Below are 19,431 nucleotides of genomic sequence, written 5' to 3' on the forward strand. Positions count from 1 at the left end.
GTCATGTACAGATATGAAAGTTGGACCATAAAAAAGGCTGAGCACTGAAGAATTGATGTTTTTGAATTGTGGTGCTAGAGAAGACTCTTGAGAGTCCTTTGGGCTGCAAGGAGATCAAACCAGTCAATCCTAAAGGAAATCAACCCTAAATATTCATTAGAAGGACTGATGCTGAAACTGAAGCTCTAATACTTTGGCCACCTGATATGAAGAGCCGACCCATTGGAAAAGACCCTGATGCTGAGAAAGACTGAAGGCAAAAGGAGAAGAGGGTGGCAGAGGATGAGATGGTTGGATGACATCACTGACTCAATAGACATGAGTTTGAGCAAACTCTTGGAAGTAGTGAAGGTCATGCAAGTATGAATGCTGCAGTCCATGGGGTCACAAAAGGACATGACTTAGCAACTGAACAACCATAGTTTTCTACCACTGCTATAACAAATTACCACAAAATTAGCATCTAAATCAACACAAATTTATTCTCTCATATTTCTACAGGTAGGAAGCTGGGGTTGGTTGTACTGGCTTCTCTTCTCAAGACTGCACAAGCCTGAAATTAAGGTATCTGCTGGCTGGGCTCTTATTAGAGGTTCTGGGAAGAATGTGTCTCACAGTTCATTCAGGTTTTTGTTCCTGAATGCAAAACTCCTTCTGCAAAATTTAGTTCAGTTACTCGGTTGTATCCAACTCTTTGTGACCCCATGGACTGCAGCACGCCAAGCTTCCCTGTCCATCACCAACTCCCAGAGCTTGCTCAAACTCATATCCATTGAGTCAGTGATGCCATCCAACCATCTCATCCTCTGTCGTCCCTTTCTCCTCCTGCCTTCAATCTTTTCCAGCATCAGGGTCTTTTCAAATAAGTCAGTTCTTCACATCACGTGGCCAAAGTATTGGAGATTCAGCTTCAGCATGTCTTTCCAGTGAATATTCAGGACAGATTTCCTTTAGGATGGACTGGTTGGATCTCTTTGCAGTCCAAGGGACTCTCAAGAGTCTTCTCCAATACCATAGTTTAAAAACATCAATTCTTCAGCACTCAGCTTTCTTTATAGTCCAACTCTCACATACATACATGGCTACTGGAAAAACCATAGATTTGACTACTTTGTTGGCAAAGTAATGTCTCTGCTTTTCAATATGCTATCTAGGTTGGTCATAGCTTTTCTTCCAAGGAGCAAGCATCTTTTAATTGCATGGTTGCAGTCACCATCTTCAGTGATTTTGGAGTCCCCCAAAATAAAGTCTGTCACTGTTTCCATTGTTTCCCCATCTGTTTGCCATGAAATGATGGGACTGGATGCCATAATCTTAGCTTTCTGAATGTTGAGTTTTAAACCAGCTTTTTCATTCTCCCCTTTCACTTTCATCAAGAGGCTCTTTAGTTTCTCTTTGTTTTCTGCCATAAGGGTGGTGTCATCTGTGTGTATGAGCTTATTGATCTTTCTCCCTGCAATCTTGATTACAGCTTGTGCTTCATCCATCCATTCATTCATTCATTTGCTTCATTCATTCAGCATTTCACACGATATACTCTATATATTTAAATAAGCAGGGTGACAATATACAACCTTGTCATACTCCTTTCCCTATTTCCCAGTCTGCTGTTCCATGTCCGGTTCTAACTGTTGCTTCCTGACCTGAATACAGATTTCTCAGGAAGCAAGTAAGGTGGTCTGGTATTCCCATCTCTTTCAGAATTTTCCACAGTTTGTTGTAATCCACACAAAGGCTTTGGCGTAGTCAATAAAGCAAAAGTAAAGGTTTTTCTGGAACTCTCTTGCTTTTTCGATAATCCAATGGATGTTGGCAATTTGATCTTTGGTTCCTCTGCCTTTTCTAATTCCAGCTTGAACATCTGGTAGTTCTCGGTTCATGCACTGCTGAAGCCTGGCTTGGAGAATCTGGAGCATTACTTTGCTAGCATTTGAGATGAGTGCAATTGTGCGATAGTTTGAGCATTCTTTGGCATTGCCTTTCTTTGGGATTGGAATGAAAACTGACCTTTTCCACTCCTATGGTTGTCTGTTAGATAAATTCAGTTCCTGAATTCACTGTTTGTAGAACTGTTTCCTGTTTCTTTGCTGATGGTTAACTGGGGGCTGCCCTCAACCCTGAGACATCTCTTGCTGGTACTTACACTTGGACCTCTATGTCTCAGAGGCAAAAGTGTGAAAAAAAAAAACCTTCTTTTGCTTGGACCTCTCCTACAATTTCCTTTCCTCCGACTTTACTCCATTTCTCTGAGAGACTCTTGTCTTCCTCTTCTATTGGTGAGGGCTCATGTGATTATTTTGGTCATTACCCTGCATAATTCAGGAAATCTTTCTATTTAAGGTGAGCTGATTAGTAATGGTAATTCCTTCTGCAAAATTCCTTCACACCTAGATTAGAGTTTGACTGAGTAACCAGACAGTGGGAGTCTTGGGGACATCTTCAAAATTCTGCCTATGATACTATCTGCTCATCTGGATAACATAGGTGACCAGGAGGAACCAAAACATAGTAGTTCTGTTAGGTTATGATCCTATTTATCTGGAATCTCAAAATTAACACAAATTTGAAATATTTATTCAATAATTCAGTATGCTGAATGTTAGATTACAACAAACAAACTAGGTAATAAAATACAGCCAAAATAATTCCAACCAGAATCTAGATAATAAAACATAGCCAAAATAATTACAACCAGAATGTCTAAGTGTAGATACAGCTCAGAGTAGATTATTGTGGCTTAAGAGTCATGGAAATGATAGCAATCTTTCACTAATAAGACCAATAATCTGACAGCTGATATTTCAAAAGCAACAAGAATTTTCTTTTTTTTCATATTTGGAAAACACACTGGGCTATATTTTCAAGAATATTGCAACTGCTTAAATGAGGATTTGATGTGGATTGCACTAGATCTTTCAAAGTGGGTGGGAAGCAGATGAAACTTTTCTTCAAGAGTAAGCTTTGCTCTTTGGTTGGAGAGAGAGGCTTACTCAGAGAGACACATTTGGTAGAGTTTATTCAATGGTCTTTGCATTCAGCACTATGCTTAAGAACTTGCATATAATATACACACAAGCTACATTAAATGATTTTTTTAAAGAATTGGAATGAAAGTAATAATTAACATATACAAATCAGATACCCTGCAGAAATAGTAAAAGTCCAGCTTCTAAAGTAGCCTTATGAAATAAGATAAAAAGCTATCCAGAGGATAAATAAATTTGAAGCATCAATAAACAACTATACCAGTTCAGTTCAGTCGCTTGGTGGCGTCAAACTCTTTGCAACCCCATGAACTGCAGCACGCCAGGCCTCCCTATCCATCATCAACTCCCAGAGTCCACCTAAACCCATGTCCATTGTGTTGGTTATGCCATCAAACCATCTCATCCTCTGTCATCCCCTTCTCCTCCTGCCCTCAATCTTTCCCAGCATCAGGGTCTTTTCCAATGAGTCAGCTCTCCGCATCAGGTGGCCAAAGTATTGGAGTGTCAGATTCAACATTAGTCCCTCCAGTGAACACCCAGGACCGATCTCCTTTAGGTTGGATCTCCTTGCAGTCCAAGGGATTCTCAAGAGTCTTCTCCAACACCACAGTTCAAAAGCATCAATTCTTCAGCGCTCAGCTTTCTTTATAGTCCAACTCTCACATCCATACATGAACATTGGAAAAACCGTAGCTTTGACTAGACAGACCTTTGTTGGCAAAGTAATATCTCTGCTTTTGAATATGCTGTCTAGGTTGGTCATAACTTTCCTTCCAAGGAGCAAGCGTCTTTTAATTTCATGGCTGCAATCACCATCTGCAGTGATTTTGGAGCCCAGAAAAATAAAGTCAGCCACTGTTTCCCCATCTATTTGCCATGATGGGACCAGATGTCATGATCTTCATTTTCTGAATGTTGAGCTTTAAGCCAACTTTTTCACTCTCCCTCTTTCACTTTCATCAAGAGGCTCTTTAATTCCTCTTCACTTTCTGCCATAAGGGTGGTGTCATCTGCATATCTGAGGTTATTGGTATTTCTCCCAGCAATCTTGATTCCAGCTTGTGCTTCTTCCAGCCCAGCATTTCTCACAATGTACTCTGCATGTAAGTTAAATAAGCAGGGACAAATACATCCTTGACAGACTCCTTTTCCTATTTGGAACCAGTCTGTTGTTCCATGTCCAGTTCTAACTATTGCTTCCTGACCTGCATACAGGTTTCTCAAGAGGCAGGTCAGGTGGTCTGGTATTCCCATCTCTTTCAGAATTTTCCACACTTTATTGTGATCCACACAGTCAAAGGCTTTGACATAGTCAATAAAACAGAAATAGATGTTGTTTTGGAACTCTCTTGCTTTTCTGATGATCCAACAGATGTTGGCAATTTGATCTCTGGTTCCTCTGTCTTTTCTAAAACCAGCTTGAACATCTGGAAGTTCATGGTTCACGTATTGCTGAAGCCTGGCTTGGAGAATTTTGAGCATTACTTTACTAGTGTGTGAGATAAGTGCAATTATGTGGTAGTTTGAGCATTCTTTGGCATTGTCTTTCTTTGGGATTGGAATGAAAACTGACCTTTTCCAGTCCTGTGGCCACTGCTGAGTTTTCCACATTTGCTGGCATATTAAGTGCAACACTTTCAGAGCATTATCTTTTAGGATTTGAAATATCTCAACTGGAATTCCATCACCTCCACTAGCTTTGTTTGTAGTGACACTTCCTAAAGTCCACCTGACTTCACATTCCAGGATGTCCAGCTCTAGGTGAATGATCACACCTTCGTGATTATCTTGGTCATGAAGATCTTTTTTGTACAGTTCTTCTGTGTATTCTTGCTACCTCTTAATATCTTCTGCTTCTGTTAGGTCCATACCATTTCTGTCCTTTATTGAGCCCATCTTTGCATGAAATGTTCCCTTGGTATCTCTCATTTTCTTGAAGAGATCTCTAGTCTTTCCCATTCTATTGTTTTCCTCTATTTCTTTGCGCTGATCGCTGAGGAAGGCTTTCTTATCTCTCCTTGCTATTCTTCAGAACTCTGAATTCAAATGGGTATAGCTTTCCTTTTCTCCTTTGCCTTTCACCTCTTTTCTTTTCACAGCAATTTGTAAGGCCTCCTCAAGGAGGAGGCCTTTTTGCCTTTTTCCTTTTTTGCCATTTTGCCTTTTTCCATTTCTTTTTCTTGGGATGGTCTTGCTCCCTGTCTCCTGTACAATGTCATGAACCTCCGTCCATAATTCTTCAGGCACTGTATCATATCTAGTCCCTTAAATCTAGTTCTCACTTCCACTGCATAAGGGATTTGATTTAGGTCATACCTGAATGGTCTAGTGGTTTTCCCTACTTTCTTCAATTTAAGTCTGAATTTGGCAATAAGGAGTTCACGATCTGAGCCACAATCAGCTCCTAGTATTGTTTTTGCTGACTGTATAGAGCTTCTCCATCTTTGGCTGCAAAGGATATTATCAATCTGATTTCGGTGTTGACCATCTGGTGATATCCAAGTGTAGAGTGTTCTCTTGTGTTGTTGGACGAGGGTGTTTGCTATGACCAGTGCGTTCTCTTGGCTGCTGCTGCTAAGTCGCTTCAGTCGTGTCCAACTCTGCATGACCCCATAGACAGCAGCCCACCAGGCTCCCCCATCCCTGGGATTCTCCAGGCAAGAACACTGGAGTGGGTTGCCATTTCCTTCTCCAATGCAGGAAAGTGAAAAGTGAAAGTGAAGTTCTCTTGGCAGAACTCTGTTAATCTTTGCCCTGTTCCATTCTGTACTCCAAGGTCAAACTTGCCTGTTACTCCAGGTGTCTCTCGACTTCCTACTTTTGCATTCCAGTCCCCTATCATGATACAGACATCTTTTTTGGGTGTTAGTTCTAGAAGATCTTGTAGGTCTTAATAGGACCATTCAACTTCAGCTTCTTCAGCATTACTGGTCGGGGCATAGATTTGGATTACTGTGATACTGAATGGTTTGCCTTGGAAACGAACAGAGATCATTCTGTCATTTTTGAGATTATATCCTAGTACTGCATTTCAGACTCTTTTATTGACTGTGATGGCTACTCCATTTCTTCTAAGGGACTCCTGCCCACAGTAGTAGATATAATTAATGGCCATCTGAGTTAAATTCACCCATTCCAGTCCATTTTAGTTTGCTGGTTCCTAGAACGTCAATGTTCAGTCTTGCATCTCCTGGTGACCACTTCCAATTTGCCTTGATTCATGGACCTAACATTCTAGGTTCCTATGCAATATTACTCTTTACAGCATTGAATCTTGCTTCTATCACCAGTCCCATCCACAACTGGGTACTGTTTTTGCTTTGGCTCCATCCCTTCGTTCTTTCTGGAGTTATTTCTCCACTGATCTCCAGTAGCATATTGGGCACCTACTGACCTGGGGAGTTTATCTTTCAATGTCCTATCTTTTTTGCCTTGTCATACTGTTCACTGTACCAGTAAGTATATTTTATACTATCCAATTAGTTAAAGCCCATGAATTTGGAATTCCTTCTGTGGATGAGTGTTGATATTTACTTTTGCTTATATATGAAAGGACAAATTTTCAAAGAAATCAAGATCATAGAAATTTAGGAGCATATCATTAGCATATTTAGACTTGAAAATATTTTAAAAACCAGTTCAAGTACCAACCCCATGGAAAACAGTGTGATAATTATAATTGTGTATCACCTGTTATTCAAAAGGTTGTAATCAGAAAGTAATCTCAATTTAAATTATTAGTACTTAAATAAAATGAAAAACTCAGTCCCTCAGTTATAGGAGCCATATTCCAAGTGCTCAGTAGAACTAGAGACTAGGGGTTATATATTGAACAGCACAGATATTGAAAATTTCCATAAGTGCTTAAAGTTCTAGTGGGCAGCACTGAACTCCAAAGAGCTATTAAATAAGCCATTAAAATATTAATTGTAGCAACCTGGAAATTACTTGAGTGAAATGTTAAGTGATAAAGTAATAAGCTGTATAATTTGAACACATATACTATCATTGCAACTATGTAAAAACAGATTTGTTGCTTCAGTCATATTACTTAGTATCTACCACAGGAATTAGACTTGTTTCCTGACCTTCAGGGGCTTATAGTCTAATAGGGGAAGGCAGATAAGGAAACAGTATTTGCTTTATAGCATTATAGTTCTCTCACACACATTTACATAGGCAACACTTCACAAAGAAAGCCCCCCTCCGCATACCAAAGCCATTAATTTCACCTAGGAAAGGAAATCAGGAAAGGCATTTCAGAGGAGGCATCTTTTGACCTCTTAAAATGTGAGCAGCTGCTTGCCAAAAGGACGGAGAAAGAGGGAATAAAACGGGATGCTAGTCAGATGCAGAACTGGACTGAGCACTTCTTAAGGTCCAAGATTGATTTGGTTTGTAACTTTAGAGTTTAGAACTCTATAAATGCTTTTTAGCCTGAATTGAACCAAGCACTGTGAGTAAAAAAATAAATAAATAATAAAGATATAAATAAGAGCGGATGCCACGGTGTGTTTCGGAGGGTTAAGGCCAAGGTGTGAGAAGTAGATCATTTGTCAGGCAACAGAATTTGGCCTTGACCTTGTAGGGAATGTGGAACTGAAGATTTAAAACCAAAACACAAGAGAAAAGATCAGAAGAAAATGTTAATAACAACAGGGAAGGAATTTCTTTATGATTACCAGTGATTTTCTTTTCCTTTCTACTATCTTAAAAATGTTTTCTAATGTGGGCATATCTGTTTTATAAAACTATTTGAAAAATAAAAGCAACTGTGTAATCTACTGGCTTTTCACGATATATTAGGGAACACTTTGTTGTCACTTTTTATTACTGGTTAAAATTGAGAACAATAAAATATTAACCAGATTTTATTGAATTCTTTTCTTATACCACTCATGGTTCTAAGTACTTTACATGTATTTAGTCCATACATTTAGTCCTCACAAGCTCTATGAGTTAGCTACTAACAGCCCCACTTTACTGATGAAGAAATGGAGGGAATGATAAGTGGAGAAACCTGTTCCAAAAGTGCAAAGGTATTAAGTGGCAGAACCAAGAAGTGAAGCCAAGCCATCTAAACTCACAGTCCCCAATTTACCTTGATTAAATTATTCTGCAACTCAAGATGTTCACCATTTCATTCTGGTTTGCCCTCATGAGAACATTCATTTTTACTGTTTTTAAGGCTGTTTCTACTTAGGTGGAAGAGATAGGATGACTCAGTTTGAAAGAATCTGAAAGATCAACCACAAATCTCTGCACATCACGCTCACTTACTTCCTCAAAGTTTTTGCTCCAATCTCTCTTCCAGAGCATGGCCTGGCACCAGTACATACGCTCAACACACAGTTGTAGAATGAATGAATGATTAAATTCAACACTGAATTTTTAAAAATATTAAATTTTACTCAGCATACTAAGATGACTAGAAAGCTAATGATAGTTTTATTTTTGAAAACAAGACATAAGAGAGATGGAATTTTTATTATAATTCTATGTTACTGAGAAAATTCAATTAAGCCAGAACACTTTATTCTCCAGGTATTTTAGATAATCAAAATTTAATACTTTATCTCCAAATATTATTAATGATGAGTAGATAGAATTTTACCATGGATAAAATCTGGTGGATAGAATCTCACTGGGCCAGATGTAAGTGGTCAAAGCAAGTGACGCTCAAATCATTCAACATCTCAGGATGAGAAAGGAGGCTCTTTGAGGGTCAGGAATAACATAAAACACACAACAGAGAAGCATGCTTCTAAATACCATAGATTTTGGATGCAAAGGATACATTCTATAAACAGGGTTCTACTGAGCAGAGGAGGAAATTCCTGGTTTAATTGTTCACTGGGTTTGATATGAAAGCTTATCAAAGCAGGTCTCTAGTGCTGTCATAAAGGGTAAAGCTGACTATTTTACACTGTAGTCACTTGTTCACCTCTCTGAGGAAGGCAAGGTTCATGAATGAAGAAAGATCTAAATGGCCTGTTCAACACTACAAAGTGACGTTAGGAGCCAAAAGCAAGCCTAAGAGTATATTTCCAGAATTGAAACCATCCAAACAATTCTTTTCTTCTTTTATAAAATACATATTGTTTGGTTGGAAAGGGCATAAGCTATCAATTTCACTTTAAAAATAATAGTCTTTATAGTTCAAGTTCCATTTTACAATTCTGGTGTAGAAATATTGAGTCATATAAGCTTACTCAAATCCTTTAAATATTTAAATATACATTGTATATTTTATTCCTTATACTTTGAATAATTGGGTAATTAAATGTATTAAAGACATCATTGGGCTTTCCTGGTGGCTCAGCAGTAAAGAATCCACCTGCCAACGCAGGAGACACAGGTTTGATCCCTGGGTTGGGAATATCCCCTGGAGAAGGAAATGGCAACCCACTCCAGTATTCTTGCCTGGGATATCTCATGGACAGAGGAGCCTGGCGGGCAACAGTCCATGGGTCCATGGGGGCTCTTTGGGGGGCGCCAAAAGAGTCTGATACAGCTGGGCAACTAAACAAAAACAACAAAGACAGCATTTTATTATTAATCTGTTCTTACCTGGAGGGTAAGTAAGATGCTGCTCAATGTATAGCTTCTATTCCATTTATGAGGGCTGTCCAAAAAATCTATACAGGGCTTGCCAGAATGTGGGTCTACTGTATTAAAATAACACATTAATATTTATACATAAAATTATCATTTAAAACTTATGAAGATCAACATATCATAGGCTAAGTTAGAAAACAAGTGACAAACTTTGCAATTAATGTGACAGTTGGTATAGACCAGGTGTTAGAGCATGGACTTCGGTGTCAGATACACATACATTTGACGGTTGACTCCTCCACTTATGAGCAATGGACACTGAGCAATGAACTACCTCTCCAGGTCTCATTTGCCTAGTATGTGAAACGGGGAATATGATTGAAGTACCTACTTTCACTGAAAAGAGTCTAAAAAACAAAGTCCTTAATAAAGTACCTGGCATAGAGTAGATCCTCAAAAAATGATAGTCATCATTATTAAAAATACTTTTGTTAATGTACAAACAATTTTTATAAAAAAATAACAAAAATATTTATATCCAATGGAAAGATCTTGCAATCTTTAGGAAAGATCAGGGAAGAAAATGTTGAAAAGGTGAAAAGAGGGGTCTTCGGTTTGGGACATTGTATTTTTTTTTTTTTCCAATGTATCCTTTATTCCATGACCAACCACTGTGTTGCATCCAGGCAACACCACACAAATAGGCAGTCAACCGCAACCCAGCTGTACAACAATCGGAGGCTTACAGTACATTTAAGGCTTTTAAATTTGGAAAAAGAAAAAAAAGGTTTTTAAATAAAACCAAAGAACTCTCAAACCCAAATCCCCAACCAACAGAAGTAGTGTAATAATTTTAAGCATCTTACATTTCTGTTGGTGCAACCCCAGTGTCAAAACCCAAATAACTCCTAAATTAAAAAGATTAGTTTTGTGAAATTTTAATTACATAAATTTTTCAAAGCATAAACTTGTCATTTTTTTGTCTTGTAAATGTTATAAAAAATTTAATAGTGAAACATAGGAATAAAAACATATTAACAAAATGTATTCAATCACTTGCATTACAAACAAGGAACCTGCAGTCATTGCTGTGGCCTGATAGAAGAAAATTACTCAATAGGAATCTACGCACAATGTGATTGCAAATATGTACAGTACTTTAAAAAAGCCTACAAAGAGGAAAGTTGGCTAGGTTCTTTGTTAGACCAACCAGACAATCCAAATATTAAAACTCTGTGGACTAGTGTAATAAATTTACACTTTAAAAAAGTTTCATTTTGTTTAAGAATATTCCAGTTATATTTATATGGTTCCAGTTGATGAAGCCAATCACCATAGTTCCAGTAAATTACCCTTTAATTGATTTGTTTGGGGGAAAAGATTGGCATGTCAATAAAAACGAAGGACTTTTCATCACAATGGTTTCCAGTTAAACTAATCACAGCTTCACAAATAGACTGAACCCATGAATCCAGTGGCTGAAAGAGAGCTGCAGGTCAAATACTGAGAACACGGGAGGAGAGAGGTTGAAAGTGAAAAAGTGAAGTCGCTCAGTCATGTCCGACTCTTCACGACCCTGTGGACTGTAGCCCGCCAGGCTCCTCTGTCCATGGGATTCTCCAGGCAAGAATACTGGAGTGGGTTGCCATTTCCTTCTCCAGGGACATTGTATTTTGAAACGACAATAATAGGTTAACAGTGCAATGGACAAAAGATGTGAGTGAACAACGTGATAAAAGTATTTAGAAAAAAATTCTAGTTGGTATTAAAACTGTGGTAAGTGAAAACTGAAATTATGACTCAATAGTACAAAAGATGATCAAGAAACGATATGAAAAGTTTCAAGATCATTACTCATGGTCCTCCAGGGTTTGTTCTTCCTTTCTTCCATTTCTTCTCTCAAGCCTGATGCCTGCCTCCCCCCCCACCCGTCGTGTGGTTTTAGATGCATACATAGTCGCCCACATTTTCCCAGCCTTTCCTCTAACAAGATGCAGCCATGTGACCAGTGTGACCAAGTCTTAACGGTGGGACATCAGCAGAAGTAAAGTGTGCACCTTTTGGATCCTATTTTCTTAAGGAAGCTGTTCTGCCCTCTTCTCTTCTCTCCCCTTCCCACTGGCTGGAAATAGTGACAGAATAAATGTCTTAGGTCCAGAAATGGCACCCACAAGTTGAGGATGGTAAAACCTTCCTGCCAGCTTTGTTCTGTTATATGTACATTGGAAAGTCATTTGAAAAGGTTAGCCTATGTCCTAATACAGTCAATTAACTAAATTATTAATAGTATTTGGGAAAAAATGCACACACACACTTTTGTGTATGTAGTTATTGTGTTTTTAAAATTAATTACATTTTATTCTTCAAAGTATTTTTCATTTAATAAATTGTCAACACATTTTTGGACAAGTTTTTTCAAAAAATATTTGAACACCAACTCTATGCCAGGGAGTGAAGATTCTAGGGACATAACAATGACCAATGAGTAAAGTCTTCATATATCTTTCTTGTTATGTTTAAAAGCAATGTATATAGCTATAATACATTTTACTTAAAAATTCCTATACTTATGTACATTGTAGCTATTTATGGACATTTCCCTTTTCTGTATATCCAATACTGTTACTGGAAACAAATCTTTATTAATTATATATGAATAAGAATATTAAACATATTCTTTATATAGAACCTTAAAGTTTCCATCCCAAAGCTATTAGAATAAATGAATTCAGCAAAGCTGAAGGAAAAAAAATTAATATACAAAAATCTATTGTATTTCTATACACTAATGATGAAACAGTCCATCCTAAATAGTCAATGGAAGGACTAATGCTGAAGCTGAAGCTCCAACACTTTGGTAACCTGATACAAAGAGCCAACTCACTGAAAAAGATCTTGATGCTGGGAAAGACTGAGGGCAGGAGAAGTGGGTGGCAGAGTTTGAGATGGTTGGATGGCATCATCAACTCAGTGAATATGAGTTTGAGCAAACTCCAGGAGATAGTGAAAAACAGGGAAGCCTGGTGTGCTGAAGTCCAAGGGGTTGCAAAGAGTCAGACACAACTTAGTGATTGAACAACAATGATGAAATATCATAAAAAGAAAGTAAAAAAAAAAAAAATTCCCATTTAAAATAGCATAAAAAACCCTAGAAGTAAATTTAGCCAAGGAGGTGAAAGACCAATGCCCTGAAAACTATAAAACACTGATGAAGGAAACTGAAGATGATTCAAAGAAATGGAACAATATCCCATATTCTTGGATTGGAAGAATTAATATTGTTAAAATGGCCATACTATTCAAAGCAATCAACAGATTTGATGCAACCCCTATCAAAATATCCTGAATATTTTTCACAGAACTAGAACAAATAATCCTTAAATTCATATGGAGCCACAGAGAAATCTTGAGAAAAAAGAATGAAGCTAGAGGTATAACCCTCTGAGAGTTTAGACTATGCTACAAAACTGCAGTTATCAAAACAACATGGTATTGCCATAAAAACAGACACATATATCAATGGAACAGAACAGAGAGCCCAGAAATAAGTCCATGCGCTTGTGGTCCATTCAACTATAACAAAGGTGGCAAGAATATACCATGGAGAAAAGACAGTTTCTTCAACAAGTGGTGATGGGAAAACTGGATAGCTGTATCAATAAGCCAAAACAATGAGATTAGAGCATTCCCTCAACCATATACAAATTAAATTCAAAATGGTTTAGAGACCTAAATGTAAGACCAGAAACCATAAAACTCCTAGAAGAAAACATACATGGAATACTCTTTGACATAAAATATAGCAATATTTTCTTGGCTCAAGTCTCCCAAGGCAAGCAAAAATAAACAAATGGGACCCAATTAAACTTAAAAGCTTTGCATAGCAAAGCAATTTCATTGACAAAATGAAAAGACAACCTATAGAATTGGAGAAAATATTTGCAAATGATGTTACCGACAAGGGGTTAATATCTAAAATATACAGTTTACACAATTAATATTAAACCCCCAAATCAACCAAAAGTGGGCAGAATACCTGAAAAGACATCTTTCCAAAGAAGACAGACAAATATCATTCATGTTCAAAATTATATTTTGAAGAATGTTTAACACTGCAGAAATAAATGTATTATGTCATTTTAAATAAAAATATATGCATCTTTGTGTAATAACTCAACTATGGAGATAAAATACATACATGGAAGAAAGGAAATAAACCTCATTAAATGTTGAGAATAGTATCTGAGTTAGGATTCAGATGATAATTTTTTTCCTGATTTTTAATATTTTTCCCAATAAGTATGCTTACTTTATAATGTTAAAAATAAACATTATTGAACACTAATGAAGAATAACATTAATATGGACAGAATTTATGATAATAATTTTATTTGTTCCTTACCATTTGGATGAAAAGGAATTGTTCTGAATTTCACAACTGGAGGGACAAAATTATACTCTGCTGTAAAATTTATTCTCAGTTGGAAGACTGCTCCTGTAATACAGAAATAAAAACTTTTACTAAAGTGTCACAGATTAACTGTAACCTAATACTGATGTTTATGCCTACAGTTTATCTTCCCCAATGTCCCTAGAGTTTTACTATAATAAGTAAATTGGATTAGAGGATGCCCAGACACCTCTAGATGGTATAATAGACTCCTCACAATCTAACCCAGTGTTTTCAGCCACATTCTCACCAACCCTTGTCATCCACTAACTCTGTCCTTCTAATACCAGCCTATTCACTGGGTTTCTCATATTTACTCTCTGCTCCAGAATCCTCTCTCTTCAGGTCTCGCTAAGCTGTTTAGTCTACCTGCCCTTCCTTCTGATTCTAAACTTGGTGAATCCTCAGACATTCTTCAGGACCCAACTCAAGTGTCACTTCCTTGGGAAGCTGTTCCTGACTCTCCAAGGTAAAATTAACTAATCACTGCCTCTTCAGTATTCCATTCAAAATTCATAACAGGACATGTTTTTATTTTATTGTAATTATCCACTTACATGCTTTTCTCCCCTATCTCACTAAGCAAATGTATCTTGTTAATCTGCAACTCTAAGAGGGCATGGTCATTAAAGTTTATGGTTGCCTAGTCTTCTTGAGAACTTGACTTATGGACATCTGTGGGAAAATCATAGAGGGAAAAAAAAAAAGAGACATAATTGTGGGATTTTTCTGTCAGTAAGCATTTTGTTAGTTATTCTCTGAATTCATGGAAGACTATTAGATGATATTCTCAGTTGATATGTTTTCCTATGTCTGCTTCGTAAAAACATGATAACATTAAGACTGGGCATAAAGAAAAATTCAAACCTGAAATTTCCATCCATGTTGACAAATGGCAAAAAATTAAGCCATACCATGAAAAAATTAACATGTGAAAACTTAAGGGATTCTAGAAAATTTGTACAGTGCAACCTTAAAGAAATTAGGCTAATAATATAAAGGCTTTAAAAAAAAATAAATTGGTTTTCAAAGCACAAACCATGCCAAATTGTATTCTGTAGACCTTCAATGTCAACATCCCATTGCATCATATCTTCACTTATAGGAAAGGCAGTAATACCCTAAACATCAAGAAAAATTAAAGCAGAAAAAAAGATTAAATATTTATTGCAGCTTGGGAAATCAGATATTAGGTTACAATGAATTCCAAAAGCTCTAAATTTTTCTTTTATTGATAAAAATTTTTGATTTGAGAAGGTGTTATATATTGTCTTATTACACAGAAGTTAAGGTAGATTCCAGAAAATACATGCAATAGTAAATTTTAAATAAATCATTAGTATGAAAATCACAAATGGGACAGGAAGGTCAAGAATGGAATATGTGACTTATGTAATTCTATAGGCAATTTAAGATTCAAATTCAAAAAGAAAGGAATAGTTGGAAAGCATGTATTTCTTCATAGCTTTAAAAAAAAACCCCTACAGATGCTATATTAGGCATGAAGTAAGAAATTTTCATTAAGAAAAACCCAACTCTAAAATTATGCTCAAAAAAAATAAAATAAAATAAAATTATGCTCATATATAAAAATAAAATTTTCCTACACTTGAGGCATTATTCCAATGGAGGGACAAGAATGCATTACTGTGCAAAACAATGAAGACCCAGCATAAACCAAAAATAATAAAATTTAAAAAATAAAATTATAAGGGAAAGACATTTAGGTGTTATATGTCACAGCAATTGGCAAAAAGTGCACTAGACAGGAAGAAACAGAACTCAAGACTTAAGAGCAAGAGATTTTGGAGTCAAAAAACCCTGTGATGGAATCTCGAGCTCAAATATTTACTGAAAGCTTTCTGAGGCTTAGGTTTCTGGTAGGTTAAAACAAAACACTACCTACTTATTTTACAATATTGTATTGGTAATTGAGGGGCTTCCCACGTGGTACAGAGGTAAAGAATCCACCTGCCAATGCAAGAGACCTCAGGTTACATCCCTGGGTGGGAAAGACCCCCTGGTGAAGGAAATGGCAACCCACTCCAGTATTCTTGCCTGGAAAAATCTCATGGACAGAGAAGCCCGGTGGGCTGCAGTGCATGGGGTTGCAAAGAGTCCGACACAACTTAGCCACTGAACATGCATGCACAATTGATAATTAGTGAATGCAACCCTGCACCTACTAGTTATTTTCTACCTGATAGACTGTTACATTCAGGGATTAAAGTCCATAAATACTCAGCATAGTGTGCTCAATACTATTAACTATTATTATGAAATACTAATAATTATTATGAAACAGATTATTATACTGAAATAGTTTCATTAAACAAGTCTGTAGTGCAAATTAGATTTAACTAAATTATGCCCTGTGGAATAAACACAGATTAAACTGCTTTTAAAAACTCGTACCCCAAAGAAACACACCCTTCATGTCTCCAATACTCACCTCATAATTGTTGTTCTTCAACTCTTGGAATTCTCTTTTTAGCAAGATGTAAGCTCTGCTGTACATGATAAGGCAAAAAAGCCTCTGATCCTGTCCCCTCACTACTAGGGTTCCCTCTGAGGCAAGTGTCTGAGGTTATGGGTCACTCTCCTATACCTAGTTAACTTGGTATAAATACTTGCTTTCTCGAGCTTCAGAATGCTGTATACTCCCAAGAGATGTGGACCTATGTTGGGCACGTAGCAGCGACTTTCTTTTCTCCTTTGACTCTTCTAAAGGAGGACTTCAGAAGGAAGACTTGAGCGCTTTCTCTACTGCGGTGTGTCCTTGCGGGGCCAGCCCACAGCCCAGCCTGAAGGTAAACGTGGATGAAACCCTGAGACTACTCGTGCTGCTTGTGCATGAAGTGGGCGTAAGAGGCGTTAAGTTTAGGGTGTGCTTAACCAGTCACCGTCTCCGCTTCACAGGTGTAACTGTGTGCGGGTTGGGCAAGAAGATGCAAATCGGTTGCCAAGCAACAAGACTAAACGGAACTGTAGAGGAGGTGGGCACTTGGCCGCTCCTCATCCAATCAGCGATGTGGGGTGGCCTCTGGAAACCTCCACAGCCAATCATCCAAAAGGTTCAGTTTGAAAGGCCAATGAGAAGCGTTGTTAAGGCCTCCTTGCCCACTCTATCTCCGCGCCCGGTGCGACTGCTACGTTCGTCCATTTTGTTGGCGTAGGGGGAAAAGTCAGAGGGTCTAGGGTTTAAGTCTAAGTCAGAGAGGACTTCACTAGAAGTCCTCAGAAATCATCTTTTCTTTTTCTTTGAATATGAGAAACTATCAGGTAATATATGACCGACAGTACTGGTCTGCGGTTGTTTATAATAACTTATATGGCACTTTTCTTGTGGCTCAGCTGGTAAAGAATCCGCCTGCAATTAGGAAGACCTGGGTTAGATCCTTGGGTTGGGAAGATACCCTGGAGAAGGGAGAGAGTACCTACTCCAGTATTGTGGCCTGGAGAATTCAATGGACTGTATAGTCCATGGGGTCACAAAGAGTTGGACAGGACTCTGCGACTTTCACTTTCATATGGCACTTCAGCGGTCATGATATGTTCACGTACATTATTATATCATCGAATCCTTCAGTTACTCTGGAAGAATGCTCTGCAACAGGACATTGCATCTCGTCAAAAATTCTCATGTCTTGCTGACTTTTGCCACTTTCTGTTCGTTCTATCTAGATATTTACCACGTTCATTTCATCCTTCTACCCCTCCATTTTTCCTTCACTCATCATTCAGATTTACCTTTGCCTACGAGTCCTTATGAAATCACCCAAGATTAGGCTCCTTTCTTGTGATCCTAGAGGACCATATATTTACCTCCTTGTTAGCGTTTATTGGGCTTCCTCGGTGGCTCAACGGTTAAAAAAGAAAAATCCATTTGCAATGCAGGGGCCGCAGGAGACATGGGTTTGATCATTGTGTTGGGAAGATCCCCTGGAGGAGGGCACGGAAATCCACTGGAGTATTATTGCCTGGAAAATCCCATGGACAGAGGAGCCTGGCGGGCTACAGTCCATAGGGTCACAGAGTAGGACAAGACTGAAGAGACTTTAGCAGGCAGGCATAGCATTTATCAGGCTGTATCACAATTACCCATTGCTTTCTTCAGCCAACTGTGAGCCTCTTAAAGGTGCTAATTTGCCCATGTCAACTACAGAAGCTGGCATCTTTTCTCAGAGTACTTTTTCTTACTGTTTACTAATTTTGTGGAAAACAGGACATCAGTTTAATTAGTTCATTCATTTCACAGATATTCATTTTGCACTTCTCATGTGCTGTACAATTCAGATGAAGTGACTACCTTTTTGGCTCCAGTATTCAATAAATATACAAAACAAAAACAAGTGTACAGAGCAAAAATCATAATTTCAGATCACACATACTATAGACAATAAAACAGTAATGTAATAAAAAGTAGCTAAGGGTTAGAAATGGTCAGGGAAGTCCTCTGTCAGGAGTGGGCAGTGAGGTGATACATGATAGTTTGGACGAGAAGGAGCCAGTTATTTGAAATGTTGAGGGCAAAGAGTTCCAGGAAGAGGAAAAGACAATAGTTCTCAGTCAGGAAAAAGCTTGGCTTCAAATGGGAACTGGCAGGGCCTGAGAGAATATGATGGAGATGTGATTAGGTTGGAGCTCTACGTGTAGGGAAGTTTGGGTTTTATTTGAATAGAAGTGGGAATCATTGGGAGAAGGAAATGGCAACCCAGTCCAGTGTTCTTGCCTGGAGAATCCCAGGGACGGGGGAGCCTCGTGGGCTGCTGTCTATGGGGTCGCACAGAGTCGGACACGACTGAAGTGGCTTAGCGGTAGCAGCAGCAGGGCATCATTGAATGGCTTTAGGGATGAGAGTGTTATTCTCTACATTTACAAAATTACTCCAACTTCTTTGTGGAGAATGGATTGTAGGGGAGACCACTTAGCAGACTCCCATGATCATTTTCATGTCCAGGTAGGGTAGTTGAGAAATTTCCAACAATATCTTCACTTTACTAACATTTGATACAATAGAATGATTTGATTTTGTTTTATAAAACTGAATATTAAGGAATTTTTCTTATGAAAACATCAACTAGGACCTGAGATTGAATTTTGGTGGGACTCTCCTTCAAAGCCTGACAGATTTTTCCCTTGCATTTATGGAACACTGGCAACATATGGTGGGAGCAAATAAAGAGCTGCTTCCATGAGAAAGGAGTGGGAACCAATTAGGGAATTTTAACCAGGTTTCTTTGATGATACTATGGTCTTTCATTCTGCTTTAACAGGAGAAATCTGTGATAGTAAATGCAGACTCTCTGTATAAAATTTTGTTCTAGGAGAAATTCAGTTCAGTTCAGTGGCTCAGTCCTGTCTGTCTCTTTGCAGCCCCATGTACTACAGCACACCAGGCCTCCCTGTCCATCACCAACTCCTGGAGTTTACTCA

General features: G+C 38.0%; 1 protein-coding gene across 4 annotated transcripts in view; it reads right to left on the reverse strand.

The window, feature by feature from the left end:
- The window catches only part of UBE2U (ubiquitin conjugating enzyme E2 U), a 70,249-nt gene extending 53,297 nt beyond the window's left edge, over positions 1 to 16,952 (reverse strand). For 3 of the 4 annotated variants that reach the window (XM_027537022.1, XM_027537025.1, XM_027537024.1), the window contains exons 1-4: positions 16,448 to 16,952; positions 15,035 to 15,116; positions 13,948 to 14,040; positions 9,558 to 9,655 (exon numbers count right to left, since the gene is read on the reverse strand). In XM_027537022.1, coding sequence (XP_027392823.1) covers positions 9,558 to 9,655; positions 13,948 to 14,040; positions 15,035 to 15,116; positions 16,448 to 16,513 — 339 coding nt within the window. In that variant the 5' untranslated portion in view covers positions 16,514 to 16,952. The remainder of the gene's footprint in view (positions 1 to 9,557; positions 9,656 to 13,947; positions 14,041 to 15,034; positions 15,117 to 16,447) is intronic. The other variant, XM_027537026.1, reaches the window with a different exon arrangement.
- Positions 16,953 to 19,431: the final 2,479 nt, after the last annotated feature.

The sequence above is a fragment of the Bos indicus x Bos taurus genome, chromosome 3 (genome assembly GCF_003369695.1).
Source record: "Bos indicus x Bos taurus breed Angus x Brahman F1 hybrid chromosome 3, Bos_hybrid_MaternalHap_v2.0, whole genome shotgun sequence".
Taxonomy (NCBI): domain Eukaryota; kingdom Metazoa; phylum Chordata; class Mammalia; order Artiodactyla; family Bovidae; genus Bos; species Bos indicus x Bos taurus.